Raw genomic sequence first — 25,597 nt, forward strand, 5'->3', positions numbered from 1 at the left:
AATCATCTTTGGAAATGGTGTTCCTTAACAAAAATTATGAATGACTATCGAAGCCATGATAATGTTTGGTCTCCATACTGTTCAGCTGCTTTAAGAGAAGCAATAGTTAAGAAGACTGGCATACCTAGGTATCACAATACTTTCAACACAAAAATCAGGTTTGTTTTTCAATTCATTGTCATGGATTGCACGTGCAGTCATAGCTGTTGTTTTTTAAAAGGAAATAAAGTATCCCAATGAAGTGACTCGCAATTGTTGTCAGCCAATCAAAATATGAATTCTAATGAAGCATACATGAAGTGTAAATATTCTGTATTAAAATTTGGTATTTCAAGAAATATGAAATTATATGATAAAGAAAGAAAAAAATATTGCTTCTTTGTTTATAGGTTATTCATTCCTTGTTTATCAATCCCTCTAATAAATGATTTGTTAATTTTTTTTGCAATTGTGTCTGAATTTAGTTAAAATTTGTGGTAAAAATTTGTCATTGATATGATATTTTGTTAAAATTTGAAGGAAAAAATTTGTCATTGATATGATATTTTGTTAAAATTTGAAGAAAAATTTGAACATTGATATGTAGTGCTAATGATAAATTAATAATGCTAAGATTTTTGTTCAGAAAATGTGAAGTCATATTGTTTTGAAAATGTGCTCACTGATGCATGTATTTTTTTTTTAAACTAAAAATTCTACACACCTTTACATACATGTTTGTGCATAAACGTGCATGGAGAATTTATATAAAGGTATATTTTTCTACATGTAAATTTTAAAATTCTACATTAACCAAACAAAATCTTCCAGGTGTGACTGTCTATTTCATTTACTGATATAAATGTATTTAAATTTGTCAGATTTACTGTGACTGACCGTGCAAGATCCTCATGGGTAGTCAAGGTCATTAAAAACCACCATCGTCGTTGTAGATTTACTGTAGTATTTTAAGGGAAAATATCTCAGTGCAATTCTTGGATTTAACAGGTAATTATTTGTTTTGATTTTTCAATTTTTGGGAAATATATATATGAAATGTACAGTATGTGTTCAAATGAAATTCATATCCTTGTTTCTCTTAAACTTGTGTAAGGAATATAACTAAATTCAGTGTTTTAAATTCAAAAGGTTCTCTCTTCTTTTTGTTTCAAATGCACTGTGTGTAGCTGAACAACATTAACAATGTCATTTTCTGAGCTACAAAAAATGTACATGTAAACTATTTGAGTATTCGTAATAAACAAACAAAATAAAATATCCCTTCCCAATCCTTATGTAATCAAATAAATAAATCATGTACATTATGTATTTCTTTATCTGACCCATGAATTCAGAATTAAAAGTGCCTTAATTTTTTTCTATAATAAAATCTGACAATTTAGCAGAGTATGTTTTAACATCATAAACAGAACATTATTTATGATCTGATTGACTTACTGAAATCTATAACAAATGGTTGACAAAAGGAGGGACAGTCTACAATGTATGCATGGCTGCATGATCCAATTTTTTTTCAGGGAGCCAAAAAATGAATGTGTTTACACCATAAAATTTACAGACAATCCTGTGCAGATTGAAAATTTTTAAGGCCTTGCAGCACCTAGATATAAAACAAAGTCTGCATGCAGTCATTTGCAGTGATTAAGCCAGCGCTTGTCATTTACAAATGATTTTCAAAATGACAACAGTATTTCTGATCAATTTCGTCACTTACAATGTATACATTGTATTTGTAAAATTAAATATTGCATACTCATCATTCATGTGTTCCATTCCTTATCTGAGCTTTACCGCTGTCAGGTCTTTTCAAGTTTTAGAAAAAATTGCTTTTTAAAAACAAAGGGAAAGCTTCTAATCAAGGTGTTATAGCATTTATTTTTAAAGTATATATATTGTAAAGTATATAGTGTAAATCATAATGTTAGTCTACTGATGTTGCTCACTTCAAACAATGTATTGTAAATTAACAAAACTGTCAATGTACGAATTATAATCAATACATGTTCTTATGTTGTGCTGTTACACCACTGTCCCTGGTTAGGTGGGGTGGGTTATGATAGCATTATTTGTATGCAGCATTTCCCAAATCACAATAATTGATCTCATAGTTTTGTCTGGTTATCCAAAATCACAATAATAAGTGAAGTAAAAATAGACAACTACAACCAAAAAAGAAATAAACAATTTAAGATAAGCTACGTGTCCTTTTTTTAGTCATATGGAGTATGACATAAATGATAACAAATGCATTTAAATGTAAAAGACAAGTTAAAACCTTCAGTGTTTTTATTTTGAACCAAATGATAATTCATGACATTCATATGACTTAAGTTCATTAGTCCCCTTAAAAATCCTAATTTTTCTATGTTCAAAAGATATTCTGAAATACTTTTTTGTGTTTTTCTTTTAGCCTCAGACCATCAAAAAACCTACCAGCAATACGAAGGAAAAATAACAACTCTGAACTAATAATCCAGAAAAGCGTAAAAAAATACATTTTGCATTTGAAAGTTAGAAATACATTTTTCCATTAAACTGATAACCCATAATTCATATTTTTGTCGCATGCACATTTACCTCATTTTCATTTTAGTAGGCATTGATTGATAAACCCATTAATGAGATGAAATATAAAAGGTCATGCGAAAAAGATTGTTTTTTTCCCCTCACCCTGTGGGGTCTGTTTTTACCATCCAGGTCAATTCTTTTTTTAACAGAGGGAAAAAAGAGCAAGACTCTCTTTCAAGACAATCATAAATGATGCTTTAATTGTCTGATAATTTCTTAAAATGTGTTTCGGTTATCATACTTAGTGTTTAAAATACATGTGGTTTATCTCACAATATAGATTAAAGTATAATCATTGACAATGTCAAAAAAAGTATTTTTTCAAGAATTTCATGTCAGTGGTTTATGAAAAAAATCATTATAGATTGAAACTGCCTGTGCCAGATTTGATATTCGCCGACAAAGATTTAAAAATCTAATGATTTTTTTTACCTGCCGACCTTTTTAAATTTTCATTCGTACCTTACTAAATGTTACTTAATTTTGTTTTCCACTACATGATCCTAATGGTTACTCTTCGCCAGACTCATATATTATGTTTTGATCTTTATTATTTCTGTTGCTGCTTCCGGTTAATTCAGCTCAATAATCAGAATAAAAGATTTCTTCGTTTTCCCAATGCTTTTTCCAGTCTATTCTTAAAAGCTTTTATTGATGGGACTTTTATAACCTTATCTGGTAGCTTGTTCCCTGTTTTGGCGATTCTTACAGCAAAGCAATTTTTCCTTAAACTGAAGACTTCCGTATCATTCTTATCATCTGGAAATATTTTCTTTCCAAAATACTAGTAGCCAATACCGTTTCTTTACTAACCGTACCATAAACAGATACCTTTAAATGACTTCTTTCAAAATATTGCTAGACTGGTTTTCTTCTTATATTTTGTTAAAAAAAACAAAACATTGATAATAGTTTGACTAACTTTGGTTAGAAACGTTTCATTAAGTTCCTGCGCCATTTTCAAAACAAGTTCCTTTTTCAAGATCATAAAAAAAGAATTACCAGATATATTCACGCGTTTTGTGTTGTTCTCAAACGACCTATTTTCTGACTTCCAAATACCGGGAGTATTTCTTTATATTTTTGAGCAGGCCGGTTACGCGTTCTGAAAATATGTATTTCTCAACCATTTATTTTCTTTGGTGTTTCGTTGTGATCTTATATTTATCAAAATGAAAGTTTTGATTAAGTGATATGATGTTAATTTCTATTAAATTATTGATAAAATAAAAAAATGTCAGACTATATTATCTCCCCTAGATTGTAGACTGTTTAACCTTCCTGGTCAACCACAGATAAAACATTTTACAGTGTTGACAGTAGAAAAGACAGGAACATACAGCGGATTGTTTGTTCCAGTGTCAAATGAGACAATTAAAATCCGTCAACAATTTACTTACAACAATTAAGTTCAATGTAGATAGGATAAACAACTAAATTCACATAGTTTTGCCTGGACCCGGGGGTCCCCCAACTCGAATCCGGGTCCGTTCGCCCAAAATCAAGCTCGCTCCCATTCACGTTTACCCCCTTTCACGTTCGGACCCCATACGTTCGCTACCTTTTATTGGTTTTGTGTTGAATAATTTTTAAATCGTGTTTTAGTTATCCTAGTACAAATAATTATGGCGTCTTGAAAGGCTATTATATTTTTTTGCTGTGACGCCTTCCTATTTGATTTTTTGCTGTGACGCCTTCCTATTTATTTTTTTTTTGCTGTGAGGCCTTTCTACATAGGCTTCCTCCGTAGGAAGGCGTCACAGCAAAAAAAAAAGCCTTTCAAGACGTCATAATTATTTGGACTATACAAATCTAGCTTGTTGCTATAAATATTTTTTTTTTTTATTGTTTCAAAACAAGTATTTCAAATCCTTGTTCAAAGAAAAGTGACATTCTAAAAATGTAATCAGGGGCGGATCCAGTCAGTTATTTAAAAATAAGGGGAGGGGGGGGGGGGGGGTCCAACCATATGTCAGTCATGCCTGGGGTATACTACTTGTACAACTACTACAAGTTATTTCTATTTACTCGAAGAAGTAAATAATAATATACTTCACTTCTATAAGTAAATTTTTTATATTCATATTTTCTTATAAGGTTTGAATAATCTCCCCTTAATTTTCTCAAAAACTTTACTTGTATAAGTAATTTTTTTTACAATCCCTAAAATTCTCAAGTTTTGGGATGTAAAAATATGCCTTTAACAATTTTTCTCTTGTTAGCTCATAATTTTTTATTAGAGTTCAACATTTCATCTCATTAATTCAACAAAGAAACTAATTGCGCAAAGATCTTAAGTAATTGCGCAAGGCCTTCAAAAATTGCCCCTTGGTCTCAGGCTTGTAAATGAGCAGTGTTTTGAAGATAACAGATAAGTGAGGTTTTCATTGTCCATGAAATTACACTTAAATGATTAATAGAGACATCTGCAAAGGATAAACAATTAAAAATTCTATTAGAGCAAAGAAGTCCTGAGAAATTCAAGAAAAGAAGATAGTATGACTGTTTTACTTGTCTAAGGGACATAACTAAGCCATTAAAATAATTTACCTATACAAGTAAATAAAATACACTTATATAAGTAATTTGCAAATATACTTATATAAGTATATTAATATTTACTTCTTCAAGTAAATAATAATAACTTGTACAAGTAGTACCCCTGACTGTATGTCCACATTCAAAAGAGCATTAATCGTAAAAAAAGGGGTGGGTTCCTACTCCTGAACCCCTCACCCCCCCCCCCCCTCTTTTTGGATCCACCACTGCTACTTCATGCACTTTCACTTTACACAATCATTCAAATCATGAACTATTTCATTTAAAAAACAGCACTTAAATGTTGAGAGTCACTACTTTATAAAATTTAAAAGAGCACTAAATATTTAAAAAACAAAATACTGAAACATCATATTATACCATTCACACACCAATACTATCTAATATGCATTAATATAAACAGTTTATTTAAGACTTAATGTATTAAATTCAAATAACAGTCTCAATTGTAATCTAAGTTCAAAGTCTACTGTGGCGGAAAATCGTCAACTGGTTTGTTTGATGGTCCATACAGTCTTCATCAAATCCCCCCAAAAATGAAATGTATTAATGAAAATATAAATAATTTGATTTATACATCTAAAAAAACATCTAATAATTCTATCGGTATTTGAATAAAAACAAGGTGGGAACGGACCCAGGGGGCGAACGTGTGGGGTGCGAAGGCGTAAGGTGCGAACGTGTATTGGGAGCGAACGGACCTGATAACCCCAATTCCCCCTGTTACTTCATTTGGAAAATATTGATTAAAATGTAGAGCCATATGCGTTGAGAGAATGTTACAAATTGTATTTCAGCATGCAGTATCAAGAGTTGTTTTTCCAAAAAATGAATAGTGTTTTCTCTGTGTATTGACCCTGAGACTACTATAGACTGTTAAAGTAGTCTGTTAATATGTCTTTTGATTGAGTTAAGCTATTTCAATTGATATTTTATAGTGTGTCTTTCTATGTTGTGATGTTACACTATTGTTTCAGATAAGGGTGAAGGTTTGGTACCATTAAAACGTTTAAACCCGCTGCAATTGTTTGCATCTGTCCTAAGTCAGGAATCTGATGTTCAGTAGTTGTCGTTTGTTGATGTGGTTCATAAGTGTTTCTCGTTTCTCGTTTTTTTATATAGATTAGACCGTTGGTTTTCCCGTTTGAATGGTTTTACACTAGTAATTTTTGAGGCCCTTTATAGCTTGCTGTTCGGTGTGAGCCAAGGCTCTGTGTTGAAGACCGTACTGTGACCTATAATGGTTTACTTTTATACATTTTGACTTGGATGGAGAGTTGTCTCATTAGCACTCATACCACATCTTCTAATATCTATCCGATTGGCCTGTTACAAGAGACATCAGTACTGTCAAGTTTTCATAAAGCAAATGCGTGAGATTTGGCCAAAATTGTAAAGATCAAAGAGAAAAAAACAATAGATCAAAGGAAAATGCTACCAAATAAGCATGAGTCTCACGCTTATTGCATGAGACTTGGCAGCTCTGAGACATATAATACTGTATAATAATATTGTAGTATGTCTTTGCTGTTACCTATACTGTAAAATCCACCTTTGTCAAATGGAACACTTCTTGAAGTGTAGATTCCCAACTTTAAAGACAATTTGTCATCAGCAGCATCCCACATTTGAATGGTTAAAATCTAAAATCTTTTTTTTACATGAATAATATAAATGCATCATACCATCACCGCACTTATTTACATCAATACAATATGAAAGTTTTTCTTTCGTTATGAAACTTTTCTATCAAATTATATCCAAATACTTAAAAACATGGCATCTTACACCATAGAAGATCAAAGAACCAATATATACATTTAAAATCAATAATCTTGCTCCATACAGCAAATGACATTAACTCATCTACCACACTCGCAGCTTCTGAATCTAGTAACTAAATAGACTGACCCAAACATCAAAAACAGAAATGTCATTTGAATTGGGCATATTTATATTAAACTCTTTTTATTATTTAAAGAGAGGGGAAGGAACCAAAAGGACATTCAAACTGATTAGTCGAAAATAAAATGACAACGCCATATTCAAATCGGTCATTCAGAAGTGGTTATTGTATCTTCTCAAAAAGTAATCTTCTTAGTTAATGAATACATTTTGATCTAGCTTCTTCCAATGTTTTTTTACATTTTAAAATAAAGTGCATGAAATCTTCAGGTTGTTTAAAACACAGGGGACACAACGAACTGGTTCTATGCCCATTACACAAACGCTTAGGCAGAATGAAAATAAGTTACATTTTCATTATTAATAGCATTGGAAACTTATAAAAATGCATAAAAAATTGAAGTATGTTTGTAAATATTTGTCCTATTTTGGAATTATTGCCCCTGAAATGTTGATATTAACTTTTTGGGCATTTCCTTGCCATTGTTACAAAAACGATAGGAGTAAGCTTAAATGTGTAAATTGCAAAAATGATCAGCATGATGATAAGATGTATCCACCCTGAAAATTAGAGAAAAATCCAAGCTATTGCCCCTGAAACGTCAACTTTTTCCCCAATTTTTAGCAGTCATATTGGCTATTATCGTGAAAATTAGAGGAGACATGTTAAAGGTGAAAACTACAAAAAGGATCAGCTTGGCAAGTTGTATCTACCCTGAAAATCGAAAAACAATCTGTTAACAAAAAAACAAAGGATATGGGGTATCCATCCATGACACAAAATCAGCACATGCACAGCTAAAAACACACAAACAGCAAAGGAACAGCGCTTTTATGGCTGTTCTTCATTCAAGGTCACCTGTTTTGGAGTTGCTCCCTGAAATTTTCTTTTATTTGCAAGTTTTTGGCTGTACTCGTGAAAACTGAATGAGCTCTAAAATTGTAAATATTACTTCCCTTTTTGACTATATAAAGAATATCATATGGCTTTTTCAATATCACACCCGTATCAACCCGAGACAACAATAAAATTCCAAGAGCTCTGCTAGAGGGATTATAGTGGTTAAGGGTTGATACGGTGTGTGATATTAAAAAAAAACCATATCATATACACTTTATTATATACAATAAGTGGATGTTTTTCCCACCGTGAGTTGATGTAATACAGATTGGGGTTTGATAAAGCCTTTATAAGTGTGACTGATATCGATGATGTGACTTCATAACGTTTTAGGGGTTTGATAAAGCTTATGTAACCGTGATTGATATCGATATCATCACGATTGGTTGATACAGCACGATTGCCATTGATTGTATTACACATACAGTTTACCTGTATTTACTATTAAGTATATAATAAAGTTTATTATGGAAATAAACTAAACATTTTTTACGATATGTAGAACATTTCAATTAGAAATATGTATTAAAATGTTTGGTAAAATTTTAGAGGCAACTCATTTATGGAAATAATAGTCACTCTTTGATTCTGTTATTACGCACTTATTTACACAATTTGTTTCCCTTGGCAAATTGTAGACTGGTTCTTAACAAGACAACTGCCTCTGCAAAGCATGATAAGTTGAAAATTAAATTCAAGCAGTTTAATCAATTTTTATTTTGAAATATACCTAATGACATCAAAAGTTTTTTTTCGCTTAAATGATATGTACCTTTGTAATTAAAAGGATATAAAAGAATCACACATTAAACATAGATACATTATGTCCCTCCGAAAGGAAATAACTAGTACAAATATTGGTTTTATAGCCATCTCTGTCAGTAGATCACCTTAATTACCCAATAAGGCAGTTTTTATTCAAAATAATTAACATTTTAATTGATATTGGTATTCAAAATTGAGTCACACACATAAAAAAAAATTATTTTGAAATTGTCTGCAAAATACATAAAATATTCATAGTGATTGGAATTAAACGAAACTTTTGTATTAATGGATAAACAATTACTAAATCAATTCTTTTGTCAAAATTCAGATCTGCCAACTTTCACTATTTATGTGGGATTTCCCCCATGAGAGGTGTTGACATGAATTTTGAAATTCTTCATTATATAAACTGAACACCTCAAAACAGACATTCAAATGAGTTAAAAGGGTATTTAAGCTCATACATGCTAATTAAATAAAGGCAACAGTAGTATACCGCCGTATAATTAAAAACACTTTTGACAATATAACAGGAGCATAATGCCCTGTTTCACTTAATATACCCATGGGGATTTTGAAAAATTGGCAGGTATGAAAATTTTAAAATTGATGTTCAATGAATATTTATTGCACTGCTTGCATCAGTATTAATCACACATAACTGTGCTAGTGGTACACTTGTAGACCTGTTGTTTTCTTTTTATTTAAGGAATGGACGAGTTACCTCCATGTAAAGTATGTGGTGGAAGAAGCTCAGGTCTCCATTATGGGGTGATGACTTGTGAATCATGTAAAGTAAGTGTGTGTTTCACATTTGAATTTTATTGATAATATGTGAATCATACAAAAGATTCATGATAAGGCCAAAAATAAAATTTAGATGGTTTGATGTTGCCTACCTACCCACCTAAAAAGCAGCCTACCTGAAAAATTTTATGACACGAATCGTTTCAAATTTTTTTTAAAGATTTTTTCCTGCTCTAACGTCGTTTTCTTGTCTAGAACATGTAACTTATGTTGTTGGCCAAAAAAATCTTTACCTACCGAACCCTACAAGTCTCAGATAGACAAACGAATTTTTTTAAGAGTGGCCTAAATAGTCTGGTAAAAGAAATACACAATGTATATATATATATAGATAAGGTGGTTCTTACTTTCTGGCCTCCTGACAGAAAACAGGTAGACAGGTTGATAAACTGATTTTTTTAATATTTTACCTGGACTGTTTTGAGAAATTATCTGGACGGTGCTTAACCAAATATGTGTGGAGATTAACAACTTTGCCTAACCAAAAATGTCCATAAAATGTTTAAGGGTATGAACAAAATATTGAGATATTGAGATATGAAACCTTGGACATTTCTGAGTTTTTTAAACGATAAAAAATTTATAAAAACATAAACTTCTTGTAAATTTATAAGAATGTGATGCAACATGACATGCATAAAGAAATTTTCCAGTGAGATCCTAATAAAGTAAGATTATTTAATGTCAGCAAACAAACTTCCTACATTTCAAAAGATGAATTTGATAGTTTAGTTTTAGTTTAAACACATTTTATTTGCTTTGATATGCAAAAGAAATGAGTATGAATAAGTGATAAGAAAATAGGTTAATTTGGTTGACCTATCCTGCAATGTGGTACGAAATTGCCACTTTTCCATTGTCTATTCATTAGGTCAATTATGACTTTTTAAAGTCAAAACATATTTCTTTTCCTCAATGGCAGTGGAGATATGGGATTTCTTCATTATTATGAGAAAATACTCAATTTTTTAAATGAAAATCTTCGTTTTGTCAATTTGATTCTATTCTGAAGTCTACCAAAAGATTGAAAAATGTCTGATGTAAACCATTGATGCCAGAAGCAGACCTATGACTTTAAACTCTTTAGATGCCAAAGACGAGAACAGTGTATTGCAGAATTATATATTTAACAAAAAGAGAAATAAGATTCACATTTTTTTAGAATAGGATATTGCTTGATATCTATTCTCGTTATTTTATAATAATTAATAGAAATCGAATAAACCAAGTTGATATCAAGTGATATCCAATTCTCACTTGTTATGAAACCTTAAATAAAGACAACAGTAGTATACCGGTGTTCAAAAGTCATAAATCGATTGAGAGAAAACAAATACGGGTCACAAACCAAAACCAAGGGAAGCACATCAACTATAAGAGGAAAACAAAGGAACAACAGGAACACCGAAGTGCAACAAAAACAAATGCCAACACACATAGTAACGAAAAATATGATAACAACTGCCATATTCCTGACTTGGTACAGGACATTTTAAGAAAAAATGGTGGGTTGAACCTGGTTTCATGGTATGCCAAACCTCCCGCTTTATGACAATGTTAACAAATTTCGCTAAAACACTACGTGACAGAAATACAGCACAAACACACGCAAGAATATTCATAACAGAGAAACGAATAAACAAATAATATAATAGTCGATACAACATGCAAACCACAGAACAACAACGAAGATATCCCATCAACAAAAAACACCACAGGATATCAAAAACAGTGCGAGCTAACGTAACTAACATGCAATCTCGAACTTTAGAAAATTATTTTCACAATATTCGTCCAAACAATTTTCATGACAATGATGGTATGGAAAGGCAATTTTATATTTAATTGGACTACAAACGATAAGACATAATAGATTATCCAACCGAAACCATAACAGAAACATCAAAATAAATTCATTAATGGTGGATGCACAAAACACTGAGACACGCCGCACAGCAATGCAAATATACATTCAGTATAACAGTCATATTATAAAGATTGTCAACCATTTCTTAGACAAATGCTCAGATCTCTCAGCATGTGACCTTTTACTGATTCTATCTGTAACATGTCATAATCAGAGTAGCTGAGAGGTGTGTCATCTGCAAATAATTTACATAAAGAAGATTTTCAGTAATATCATTTATATCAATGATAAATAAAAGAGGTCCTTATACTGAAACCTATGAGACACCAGCTGAAACATTGCAAAGTTCAGAGGAGGATTGTTTGATAATTATTGATGTTGTATGTTGTTCAAGTGACTACCAAGCCATTACAATAAATTGCCCTCAATACCGTAAGACTTCATTTTATGTAATAATACTTGATGTCAAATGTTATTGAGGTTTTGAAAAGTCACATATGAAGAAATGGCTTTTTTTTAATTTTCAAATGAGTTTGAAATACAAATGTAAATTTCTAATAGCTGGTGAACTGTTCAACATTTGAAAGAAAACCAGACTGATAGTCATATTTGTTTACAGGTTTATAGACAACTCACTCCATTATTTTTCCAACACAAGCTATAAATGATATTAGTCTATAGTTAGACATAAATGAACTTTCTCCCTTTTTAAAATTTGAAATTATATTTGGTATCATCCAACTGATGGGAAATTTGCATTTCTTCACAGGTTTATTTGATATTATTTATAAAGGATTGCTACTTAACAGTGCACATTTTCAAAATTTTATGGTTTATGATATCAGATCAAGATGCTTTATAAGGATCTAAAATTTGTATAGCTGATTTTATTACAGATTTGATTGATTGATTGTTGGTGTTTAATGCCACTTTCATCACTGTTTGCTATTATCATGGTGTTTTGACACAGTTTTTTGGAAAGTGAAATATTCACTTATTATGAGTAATGAGATAACCACATTTGGTATATGGGTTCCTTGCAACGTCTACATGTCCGTCAGGTGGGGTTCATCTGACCTCGACCTTATTCCATGGATCAGTGATCAAGGTTAAAGTTACGTGGTCAAGTCCGTATCTCAGATACTATAGGCAATAGGTCAACTATATTTGGTGTATGGAATGATTGTAAGTGTTACATGTCCGACTGACAGGTTTCATCTGAACTTGACATCAATTTTATGGTTCATTGGACAATGTTTAGTTTTTGTGGTTTTGTCTCTTTCTCAGATACTATAAGCAATAGTTTAATTATATTTAATGTATGGAACAATTCAACTGTGAGGTGAACATATCTGTCTGGCAGGGTTCATATGACCTTGACTTCATTTTCATGGTTAATTGGTCAATGTTAAGATTTTGTGGTTTGATCTGTTGCTCAGGTACTATTACTAATGGCACCACTATATTTGGTATATAGAATGATTGTAAGTTGTACATGTCTGTCTGGCAGGGTTTGTCTGACCTTTTTTTCATGGAAAATTGTTAATGTTAAGTTTATATGTTACTTGTAGTAAAACCTTCATATTACAGACTTTCAACATGAATTCAATGATAAGTAAAACAGACGAGACATTTCAGCGTGACTGTGCCCTATTGTTAATGGTAAAGGGAGCCGAAGTGTAGGGAGAGAACCACGGACCTTCAGCAGGAAAACTGATAATACTAGTCAATTAAGATTTGAGTCAAAGGCACCTGCCACTGAAAGTTTCGAAAATCACAACCTCAGTATTGTCAGGCTAGTGATACAGTATATGAACTACTTAGACCTCACGGCCACAGAGTCCCCTCATTTATAATAGATTTGACAATATATGTTAGCAGTGCATGATACAACACATACATGACATAATATTATCAAATAAAGAAGAACATTATGTATTTTATGGATTTCATTACTTGAAATAAGGAAGAAACTTAGTTACAGCAAACTAATTTCGCTAAAATTGTTATATTCATAGATCTTGTTTTCAAATGTACAATAATGATTTAATTATTCCTTAATAATTTTCAGGGATTTTTTAGGAGAGCATTTATTCGAAAATCTCCATATGAATGCAAATTACAACAAGACTGTCATATTACAGAAAAGACAAGAAAATGTTTTGGGTGTAGACTAAGGAAATGTTCAGAGGTTGGAATGTCTGTTGATGGTAAAACTTATTTACTTCCTTGTAATTTATAAATAGCATGTTCTATTATTCTGAAGGTGCTTAACCTTATTAAAATCTTGTATGTTGGAGAAACCTCATTCAATTCCGATAATTCACTTTGATAGATATCAATTGATGGTTTTATTTTACTTTTAATATTATTTAACTAAATGTGATTATATTTAATTGTTTGTCCTGTAAAAACTGTCCAATTATCATCTGACCATGGTTTGTGGACATAATATCATGTGCTCAAGCATCAAAAATATTGTTTCGTGGAACTAATTCATAAATCATTATGTTGATAGTAAGACTGTTGCGAACATTAATCTCCTTATTTTATACTTGGCAAAAATTCAGAAAAAAAAATGTCATAAAAAACAGCACAAAATAGGTTCATGGTAAATCTCCAACTAAAATAATTCTCTTAGATTGAGACCTAAGAAACTAGCACCTATTCATTGTATGTCAGTAGTCAAATCGTTCAATTCTGTCTGTGTGTCATAATGTATAATTGTGCACATCTCCTATTTCAGTTCTGAACAGTTTTTGTGGTTTCCTTTAGTAGTTAAGTCAACTCTGCTTATATATAGCTTTGTGTAAACAGGACCTGTCGATTTAATTTCTGTTTTAGATAAAAAAAAATCTGATTTCAGCTATTCAGATGGGGAGAGTCACAATAAATGATAAAGCAGACAGATTGATTGAATACAAGGATAGACAAGAACAACAAAGAAAACAAACAATCCATACAACAAACCAGATAGTTGTATTAAGCAATGAACTGTTACAACACGGTTCTAGTGAAGATAAACTGTCAGATGAAACAAACAGAGATCCTATCATTGTGAAGCCAAAATCAGATGATCAGACTCAATCTCCACATCTCATTTTTGAAAATCAGGAAACACTACTCACACTTGGCGATGATGAATCACAGAACGTGACAGCCATACCAACACATCTGAACGGGATAGAATGCGGAACAACACTTCAAAAGATAAAACATCCAATGGCAGATACAAATCTTGTGTTTGGTGCTGAAAATTCATCACATCATTCATGTTTCCAGGGTCATGAATCTTCATTGCCTGGTGAGAGGGATAAAGTCCATTTGTCTGCAACGACAATTCTTAGTCATTTGTGTAAAAACACAATCTATTCCTCTGATTGTGATGAAAGTAAAACAATACAGCATGTTAAAAATTATATAAATCATCATAATGGGGATGTTGAGTCTATGAAAAAGGAATGGTTAAATGTAGGTGGAGAAGACTGTGGTGATGATTGTATATTTAAAAATCTTGAACACCGTCTGTCACAGGAAGTAGAATTAAGTGAAGATACATGTACTGACATTGATGGTATTGTATCATCATTGACTCATGCCATGGACTGTATCCAGATCTTCAGTGTAAAATACTCAGCAGATGAAGTGAAACAGAAATTGAAAAAAGGATCAGTAAGTAGATGAGGATCGTAATGAGAATACCTTCATGACGAATAACGGTAAAAAATCTTGCCAAATGACGTACCGGTAATTGTTGGTGCATGACGATAAAATGTACATTTTCTTTATGAAGATACAAAAATCGAATGATTTTGACGAATCAGATTAATTTTTTTTCCAAAAATAACAGTAGCGGAAGATTATTTGAGACCTCTGACGAATAACGATCAGGATATTTTGACAAATCACGATAAAGTTTAAACCAATTTGACACTAACGGTAGATGAAAATGACCGTTTGACGCCTGATGGTTAAGGGCATTTGTCACCACGTAGATAGGTTAAGTTAGTCCTTTTCATATAATTCAAATGAAAAAAATACATACTTTATCAAATATTTGAATTTTTTGACAAAAAGTACACCTAAAGCTAATATGATCAAGCTATTTCATAAAGAAATAAATAGTTTTGACAAGTAACTGATGTTTTGTTTTAATCACATCTTAAAAAAATATCGCAATCTGATAAGTTTCTGATACTCATGATTTAATTAGCAACTTTATCATATATTTTATCTTAATTTCTTAAGATCATACACTCGATCTTTAAATTTTTGTCATTTATATTCAAACAGACTCGTCATGTATTTGACTGGGGAAACTTTACTCGGCCAATCATTGAGTTAAAACTAATTCTAGATATTCAACAAATGGTGATTTTTTTATGAATAATAAGCTGAGAAATCAAAATGCAATGACATGAAAACAAAATATTGCTCCATACACCTATGAAAGAAAAACAAGAGATTGTTCCATTCGCCCATGACAGGAAAACAAGACATTGTTCCATTCACCCTTAACAGGAAATCATTTATGTTCCATTCACCCTTAACAGTAAACAATGTATGTTCCATTCACGCTTGTCAGGAAAACATGCATGTTCCATTCACCCTTGTCAGAAAAACATGTATGTTCCATTCACCCTTGTCAGGAAAACATGTATGTTCCATTCACCCATGTCAGGCAAACATGTAATGATGTATGTTCCATTCACCCTTCACAAGAAAACATGTATGTTCCATTCACCCTTGACAAGAAAAAATATATGTTCCATTGACTCTTGACAGGAAAACATGTATGTTCCATTCACCCTTAACAAGAAAACATGTTTGTTCCTATCACCCTTGATAGGAAAACATGTATGTTCCATTCATTCTTGACAGGAAATATGTATGTTCCATTCACCCTTGTCAGGAAAACATGTATGTTCCATTCACCCTTGTCAGGCAAACATGTAATGATGTATGTTCTATTCACCCTTGACAAGAAAACATGTATGTTCCATTCACCCTTGACAAGAAAAAATATATGTTCCATTCACCCTTGTCAGGAAAACATGTATGTTTCATTCACTCTCGACAGGAAAACATGTATGTTCCATTCACCCTTAACAAGAAGACATGTTTGTTCCTATCACCCTTGATAGGAAAACATGTATGTTCCATTCATTCTTGACAGGAAATATGTATGTTCCATTCACCCTTGTCAGGAAAACATGTATGTTCCATTCACCCTTGACAGGAAAAAATGTATGTTTCTTTCCCCTTTGACAGGAAAATATGTATGTTCCATTCACCCTTGACAATAAAACATGTATGTTCCATTCCCCTTTGATAATAAAACATGTATGTTCCATTCCCCATTGACAAGAACACATGTATGTTCCATAACCAAGCTTTATAATATTGATTGTTTTATATAGGCATTTTTGCATTTTTCAAAATCTTGCTATCAACTTATGGATAGAAAGTTAATTTTATACCAACATTTTCATAACCTTTCATTACTACATATATGTTTTAAAAATCAAATAATAATATGGTTATTAATGTCATGTTTAAACAATAAACATTCAATTACAGGAAGAGTTCAAAGTGAAACAGGAAGTATTTGGTGAACTGAGGAGGTTACCAGACAGAGACTATTATAACTTATACAAAACAACAAGAATTGATGCTGATGGTAGAATGAAACAAATAGATGACCTCTTTAGCTGGTATGCGGTCATAGTTCATCAATATATTGACTTTGCTAAAAGCATTCCAGGATTCTGTTCATTATTAACTTGTGATCAAGCAGCCTTGTTAAAAGGTATTGTATTTACTATAGTCCTCGTTAAATGTGATTGTAATTGGTCAACCTTGTTAAAAGGAATAAAAGCATCTGTTCAATGTGAAAATTATAGGTCAACCTTGTTAAAAGGAATAAAAACATCTATTTGATATGAATGTAATAGATCAACCTTGTTAAAAGGAATGAAAGCATCTGTTAAATTTGAATGTAATAGTTCTACCTTGTAAAAAGGAATAACAATCTCTGTTAAATGTGAATGTAATAGGTCAACCTTGTTAAAAAAAATTAAAAGCATCTGTAAAATTTGAATGTAATAGGTCAACCTTGTTAAAAAAAATGAAAGTCTCTGTTAAATGTGAATGTAGTAGGTCAACCTTGTTAAAAGGAATAAAAGCCTCTGTTAAATGTGAATTTAATAGGTCATCCTTGTTAAAAGGAATAAAAGTCTCTGTTAAATGTGAATGAAGGTCAACCTTGTGAAAAGAAATAAAAGCCTCTGTTAAATGTGAATGTAATAGGTCAACCTTGTTAAAAAAAATTAAAAGCATCTGTTAAATGTGAATGTAATAGGTCAACCTTGTTAAAAAAATGAAAGCCTCTGTTAAATGTGAATGTAATAGGTCAACCTTGTTAAAAGAAATAAAAGCCTCTGTTAAATGTGAATGTAACAGGTCAACCTTGTTAAAAGGAACGAAAGCCTCTGTTAAATGTGAATGTAATCTGGTAATAGGTCAACCTTGTTTTTAGTCACTGTAATTCAGATTTGTTTTCCTTTTTCTCTGTTTTTGCCATAAATGAGACAGTATTAGTGAATTGTTAATTAGAACTGGCATTTTTAAATCTTATTGTATTATTTTTATAGTTTTTTTCTGAAAATTTAAACCTCAGTTGTTTCTTCAATGATAAATGCACAGGTATTGTGCATATTTTCATGTATTGTTAGATTACCTCAGAAAACGTATAACTTCTGAGAGGTTTACAGTTATCGTACTATGACTACTTGAATGTACTCAATCTTTATGCATGGTTTTGCAATAAAATGGCTTTTCTTTCATTTTCCCATTTAATGGAGAATGTATGACCCATATTCTATTTGGTGCTTCACAGAAGACAAACCACAGAATTAGGTCAACAAGAGAAACAATTTGTCAAACCACGGTAACTTATGAAGAGGGTTGTAATAGGGGAGTATGTGCCAAGACAAACGGGAAATAAAAAGGCCAGTTCACAATTAACAAATAAATAAAGAAAATAGCTTACACATTGCTTGTTTACCAATTTGCACGAAACATAGTAAGTAGTAAGCTACAAGCACTTAGTTAAAAAAAATTGCAAACTTATTGCACGAAAATAACCCTTTACCACGCATTATGAAAATGAATAAATCTATGACATTCCAGTTATTTCTTAAATGACTTTCATTTGCAGCTTCAAGGACAGAATGCTTCTTCTTCATCATACACGTAGCTTGTGATCCGGACACAGAAATGGTCATGCTGTTTTCTGGTCAAACATATAACATCAAAGAAATTGTTGGTTGGATGCCTGAAGAATTGCTTAAAGTGTGGACAGAGTTTTGTAAAGGAATACAGAATCTGAATCTTACAAAGAAAGAACAAGCTCTTGTTTTGGCTTTGTTGATTACAACTCCAAGTATGTATGGAATGATTTGAAATGAATAATTAAGAAATATTTCATGGCAGCCATAGTTTTGTTTTCATTTAATCATGGGTTGTGCATCTATATTTGATTATTTTATCCCGAGCAATAGCGAAGGATAAAATACGAATATAAATGCCCAACCCATGGCTAAAGGAAAACAAATCTACTGCTGCCATGAATTATTTCGATTCTTAAAGGACAAATATGGTAATTTTGAAAGCCCTATACACACGATACTGTTTTGGCTGTTCCTTTTAACCCACATATAATGATATTATATTACCGGTATTCAATTATGAATAAAAAACTCACATTTTTACCCGAACAAGAGTGCACACGCTGAAATGTCTCGCCTGCTTTACTGACCATTGATTTTATGTTGAAAGTCTTAAAAATAAAGGTTTTACCACAAAGAACACATAGCTTAACAAGTATAAAGATCCATGACAAGGAGTCCAAGGACAGATAAATCCTGTAAGACAAACATGTACACCTTACAATTATTCCATACCCCAAATATAACAGACCTATTGCTATTAGTATTAGTAAAACAGACTAAAACACAAAAACTTAACATTGACCAATGAAACATGAAAATGAGATCAAGGTCAGATGATACCTATAGACAGACATATGTTTTTTTGTCTGAGTCAGAAATTTTTTTTCGCGCAAAGTCAGAAATTGTTTTCTAGTTCATCAATCAAATTATTTTTTTCAAAATTTAACTCTATAGGGTATGGGGAAAATCTTGATTCAGAATTTTTTTTTTCATCTGCTTGACCACAATATTTGTTTTCATCAAATTGGGGATCAGAATATTTTTTTAGGAAAAAACCATAACCCCCCCTTTGAAGTTAAATGGTCGTTCCCTAATTGCTTATAGGGACTGAAAAACAGACCAAATCACAAAAACTCAACATTGACCAATGAACCATGAAAATGAGGTCAAGGTCATATGAAACCTACCAGACTGACATGTACCCCTTACAATCATTACAAACACCTCATATAGTTAACTTGCTACTTATAGTATCTAAGGAACAGACCTAATCATGTAACTTTAACCTTGATCACTGATCCATGAAATGAGGTTGAGGTCAGGTGAACCCTGTGTCTGACAGACATGTAGACATTGAAAGGAACCTATATACCAAATATGTTATTCCACTGTATGGTAAATTTGATAGCGAAATCAACATTTGATTGTTTGAGACGATCCCACGTGACACCGAACAAGACTTCATAGTCCCCTCTTTGTAGCATATTCCCCTATAAAAATCGGGACTACCTCGTGCGACGTTACGCACGGTAAATGTGCATAACGTTTTGAACAGAGATTTTTTTAATACTGATAGCATAGTCATTATCGTTTTCAAAATTATTTCTGACGTAAAATTCGTGAAAACAGAGATAAACTTGCCATAGTAGAGTAAATAATTAACTTTTGATCGTTATTATTTACTAACAATTAGGTCCTGTTTAGTTATAAAAGTAAGCGGATAAGAAACATTGCATGGAAAATAATATTTTATGTTCAGGAAGTAAAAAAAGTATAGACAGTGGAATAAAACATTCATTTCCCTTGGCTTAGGGAGATATGAAGATTTCTTCACCCTCGAAAAGTCATATTTCCTTCGGGCGAGTCCCTGGGGAAATATGAGTTTTCTTGGGAGAACAAATCTTCATATCTCCCTCAGGCAAAGGAAATAAATGTATATTATCCTAATACTCATAATAAGTGAGAAATTCACATGACAAAAAAAAAACGATTTTTTTTCAAGCAGTCACTGAACCATGAAAATGAAGTGAAGACAATGGACATATGACAGACCGTACCTTTATAACATTAGGTATCTGCATACAAGGTATGAAGCATCCAGGTCTTCTACCTTATGAAATATAAATATTTATGCTGCCACCACTGGATAGTAGTCCCTACGTCTCGCATAAAGCCATACTGTAATTTTTGTCGCACGTGAGACAAAAATGTTCTTTTTATTTACATTCTGAGGCATACAAGAAACCTGAAATTTTACACCGAATAATAACTGAAATGGACTGATTTGATTATTTTGCATTAGAATAGAGATAACCGTATTGTATTTGAAGCTTGCCTATGTAAAACGGGGTTTACTGTCGCCAATTGAGTTTATCTGGTCGTATACATTTGGTGGGTGTAACGCGGAACAGTAAGTTTTGTGTATTGATGCGTTTGCTCTAAAAGTAGATATACTGTGATTATATTGGTTGACGATATATAGGTCGTCATATTAGAATCTGGCTTTATGTAAAAATGTTTGAAATGAACACCAGCATCTGCTGTTCTGTCAATTAAATCAAATGCAATGTCTAGTAATGGTCAGGGAGAATCTACTGTCAGTGACCATCAACTCCTGTTCACTTTAGACACATATTTTTTTTTAATTTTATATGTAAAACAGTTGGTACTGTTTGAATCTGTAAGGACAGTGAAATGTTGAAATTCTGTTTTTTATGGAAGGTATGCGTGTTCGTCATGTTTTGATGTCTTTATTACATTCAGGATTTAAAAGATTTTTTTTTTATTAAACAACATCTCAATATAAAAATAAAGGATGTGGTATGATTGTTAATAGACAACTATCCACCAAAGTTCAAATGAAGTGGATGTAACCAACGGTACGGCCATCAACAATGAGAAAAATCCATAATGTATAGTCGGCTATAAAGGACTCGACATAAAAAAATATGAAACAATTCAATTGAGAGATAAACAGCCTAATTTATAACAAAACAAATATGACAGACATGAACCAACGATGACCACTGAACTACAGGCTCCTGACTTGGGACAGGCACATTAGTTTGAGTCAGGCAACAGGCTACCAGACTGTTTCGTTTGGATAAGGATTGACATTAAAAACTCATTTCAATAAATGATTATTATAAGTTGATTATTATCAGATGTAGTCAGCATGGTAGGTCGTATGTAAAATCATGTTTTTTAATAGCTCTATCTTGAAATATTCATTATCTCCAAAAGCGTCTATTAAATTTGAATATGCATACAAATGTTTACATCAGGATTCAATCACAGTTCAGATGGTAATTAAATGTATTTATATTCAAATACATACATGTATGTTACATCAAATGAAATGATCATATTTCTAAAGCTGTATGAAATAAAAGAATCGTTATTGCGTATTTAAATTTTTGAGTACAATTTATCTTTCTTTTTAATTTTATATTTCCAGACAGTGACAAATACACTTTAAAAGAACCAGAAAAGGTTCAGGAGATTCGTAAAAAATTAGAACTTAGCATTGAACATGTGGTTCAAGGCACAGAGAAAAATTCCACTGCCTTATGGATTCAGATGACGAGAAACTTGATTTCATCAATACAAAGTATGAAGGACATAGAAGAAACAGAGCATAATTCTGTCTGTCAGATGCCAAGTATTGTGAACTTTTTACTAAACGAATGATCCCAAAAAAGTTTAAAAAGATTTTCTGGTTCATATGAAAATTGCTCATTTAATGATATTTGTTCAGTAAGAATAAAGGTATCTCGTGCTTTTTAAAGCGGGCATTGTATAGTGATGCGGATGTCCTACTGTTAGTCGGTCTGTCTGTCTGTATCCGCTACTGCTTCGGAACCGCTTTACATACTTTTGTACCACTTTCACAGAAGCCGACTGACATAATGTACCTATTCTTTTTTTATTTTATTTCTTCATCTGAATGATTTTTATGTTTACTTAGGCATGACATGGGCTTTATCTTATTCGCACAATACAGTACACGTTAGTTTTCACTTCTCCTCAACCCCTTGTTACAATTTATCGTTAGATTATTAACCATATACATTTTTTATACCATTGTGCACATCATATAATGTGTGCACTCTTTCTGACGTTAGATTCTTAAAATTTGATACTCAGGGAAGAGAACTTTATGTCGGGATCTGATATATTTCTTTTTTTAGCTTTGCTAATGCTACCTCTAGTTTTTAATGGCATTTGTTTTTATTAAAATGTATTTTTATTGATATTTCTATTATAAGTGCATGATGGAAAACATTTAAATAACAAAAGAACTTCAGAGTATTTTGTATACATTCAAATAGATATGTTGTTAACTGTGTAGAATATTGTTTAATGCTTTTTATGGAAATTATATATTTTATAACTTTTATCGATTGTTTTCAGTGATCAAAACTTTCTTGAAACCAATAATTATAAAAGTTCATGTTAGGGTAACTTACAAGTAACTAACCTGTTGTGTAATGAATTTTTTGCACAGTAATTGTATCAGTAGTAAAAGGATAACCTGGTTTCAAAAGAAAGACCAAAATTAATGATTTTAAATGTTTCTGGTTAATGGAAGAACAAATACTGCTTATCTTATTGTATTGTAGTTTTATTTGAAAGGACTTGATTACACTGCTTATGTTAGTTCCTTGGAAACATGAAATAAATATTATGTTTTTAATTGTATACATTATTTACAGATAGAAAATTTCATATTGTTGAAATAAAAATATATCTGTTCTCGTTATGAATGGGAAATGTGAATTATTGGCGCATGAAAAACAGTATTTTTATTTAGTACTTTCATTCAATCAGTAAATTGAAACGCTCTTAATTTATCAGTGGTTCCATAAGAACTCAATATCTTTGGGAGGGTATTCATAGGACTTTTAAGAATGTTTGGGATTTTTTTGTGGCATTAAACTACGAAAGTTGGCCAGGAAGTAGAAGATACTTAAAGATAGTTCGGATAAAAAATGCTAGGTTTGTTTGAAATGTTTATATCGTACAATGGAAAATATGAGATCTGGTTTATAAATTCATGACACAAAAGCCCTACATGCACATAATAAAACCCAATGCAAAGGAACTGCTTTTTTATTGCAGTTCTTCATCTCATGATCCAAGTGAGGTCTTACAACACAGAACATTCTTATTTTTATACAAATAGCTTATTTTTGCTTCTATCTAAGTACATTTGTACTGTTAAATGGTTCTTTGATTGCTTATACTTAAATATCCTTCTTTGTTGGGTAATTGTACTCGGAACTTGCCAACTTCAAAACATGTGATATTCCACAGCAATTAGGGCATTAAACCTTTGAACTTCCTCAGGGTGAAAATTTTCAGATATTATGTCAGCAATAAATTTTTGTTTCACCTGTGATAAAAGTCGCTGAAGGGAGACTGAGGCGTGCTATTTCTGGCATTGGCGTCAGCAGCATCAACAATTATTAAAGTTTTCGAATAGGTTACGCAGGCAGGACATATTTGTTTGTTAAAACTTTATTATACTAATACTGTGAAAGTACTTTTATTCGTGGGTATCAATTTTCGTGGTTTGAGCAAAATTTATATGTTCGTGGGTTCTTAAATTCATGGATTTTAGATTTTTTTTTTAATTTTAAAAAATCGAATGAAGAATTTGAAGCCATCATAAACGAAGATTCTTGAAAATGATCATATATGTTGTAACGATTTGTGGGACATTGCAAAATAAGGTGTTCATTTTCACTTACATGTTCATATTTCATTACTGACAACATCCATTAAAAAAATGATTGATCTATACTTCCAAATTGTCTCAATTGAAGGAAATTGCAAAGTAAACATTTTAATAGCACACTATAATCAGAAATGATGACACTAATTAACCCGAGATCGAATAATTAACAGATTTACGATCATCATAGGTGTTAATTGTGCCATAAACATGTCACTTAAAGAAATCGGTTATAGATTAAAGAAATGCTACAAATGTACTTTGAATTGTAGAATTAACTCTTATGAAATAAAAAAGCAAGCCCATAATGATTTTTTTTCATATGAGAATTATAAGTGGATAAAATGAACTTTTCATCATCGTATATCATCACCGGACGTCTGAATTTTATCGATCAAAACTAATTTTCAAGAGAATTAAAAGATTAAAAGTATTCATAGTGTGTCTGCAGATATTTGATTATTCTCTAGATTATATATGCCCGTATCCATGTAGTCAAATCTACATGGGGATCTTTCCAAGTCTTGATTTGGACAACAGTTGTTAAATTTCATGGACACTTAAATTCGTGGATAAAGCCATCCACAAAAACCACGAACATTGGTACCCCACGAATAAAAGTACTTTCAATGTGAATTATGTAATGTGATACGATTTATTGTTTGAAATTGAGTGATTGTCTTATGTCCAGTTCAAAAGCTCAACGCAAGCTTATGTTATATTGTTACTAATCTTGCCAACTTTACATCAAGATTTTTTTAATTATATTTTCTTTTTAAACAAACAAAGTTTTATACATTGAAAAAAATATCATCAATTTATACATTTATATTCTTCTTTTACTAGTACCTACTATTACATGTTATTTATATGATTATTGTAATTTGTTTTGTTTGCCATATTTTTGTTTGTGCCATGTATATAGAAATATTTGTACATTTAGTTTAATTTTTTTTATTTCAAAGAAACAAATTATGCTATTATTTTTCAAAAAGATTAAATTTCATACATTTAAAAAATAATCAATTTATACATTTATATTCTTATTTTACTAGTAACTACCTTTACATATCAGTTATATGATTGTCGTTATTTATAATGTATTCTTAAAGTGCTATTTTTATTTTTGTGCCATAAACATAGAAATATTTGTACATGTATTCTTGTTTTTTATTATAAATAAAACAAATTATGCTACAATGGCTACTGTCAATTCAGAATTATTTCGCGCATTTATTATTACATTTTTTTTA

General features: G+C 31.4%; 2 protein-coding genes across 6 annotated transcripts in view; both read left to right on the top strand.

Annotated features, from left to right (window-relative positions):
* The window catches only part of LOC127704734 (U1 small nuclear ribonucleoprotein A-like), a 1,100,970-nt gene that overhangs the window by 1,023,066 nt on the left and 52,307 nt on the right, over positions 1–25,597 (top strand). The window lies entirely within an intron of this gene.
* LOC127704717 (vitamin D3 receptor A-like) lies at positions 856–25,498 on the top strand. 3 transcript variants are annotated; one of them, XM_052208912.1, is made up of 7 exons: positions 856–987; positions 9,411–9,496; positions 13,447–13,585; positions 14,242–15,047; positions 16,956–17,184; positions 18,595–18,819; positions 22,065–25,498. In XM_052208912.1, the coding sequence occupies exons 2-7, from the start codon at positions 9,413–9,415 to the stop codon at positions 22,295–22,297; spliced, it is 1,716 nt and encodes a 571-aa protein (XP_052064872.1). In that variant the 5' UTR covers positions 856–987; positions 9,411–9,412; the 3' UTR covers positions 22,298–25,498. The 3 variants fall into 3 exon arrangements, with proteins under 3 accessions (XP_052064872.1, XP_052064873.1, XP_052064871.1); XM_052208913.1 differs by lacking the exon at positions 856–987 and adding an exon at positions 3,841–3,984; XM_052208911.1 differs by lacking the exon at positions 856–987 and having other exon boundaries at positions 4,527–9,496.

The sequence above is a fragment of the Mytilus californianus genome, unplaced genomic scaffold, assembly GCF_021869535.1.
Source record: "Mytilus californianus isolate M0D057914Y unplaced genomic scaffold, xbMytCali1.0.p SCAF_6, whole genome shotgun sequence".
Lineage (NCBI taxonomy): Eukaryota > Metazoa > Mollusca > Bivalvia > Mytilida > Mytilidae > Mytilus > Mytilus californianus.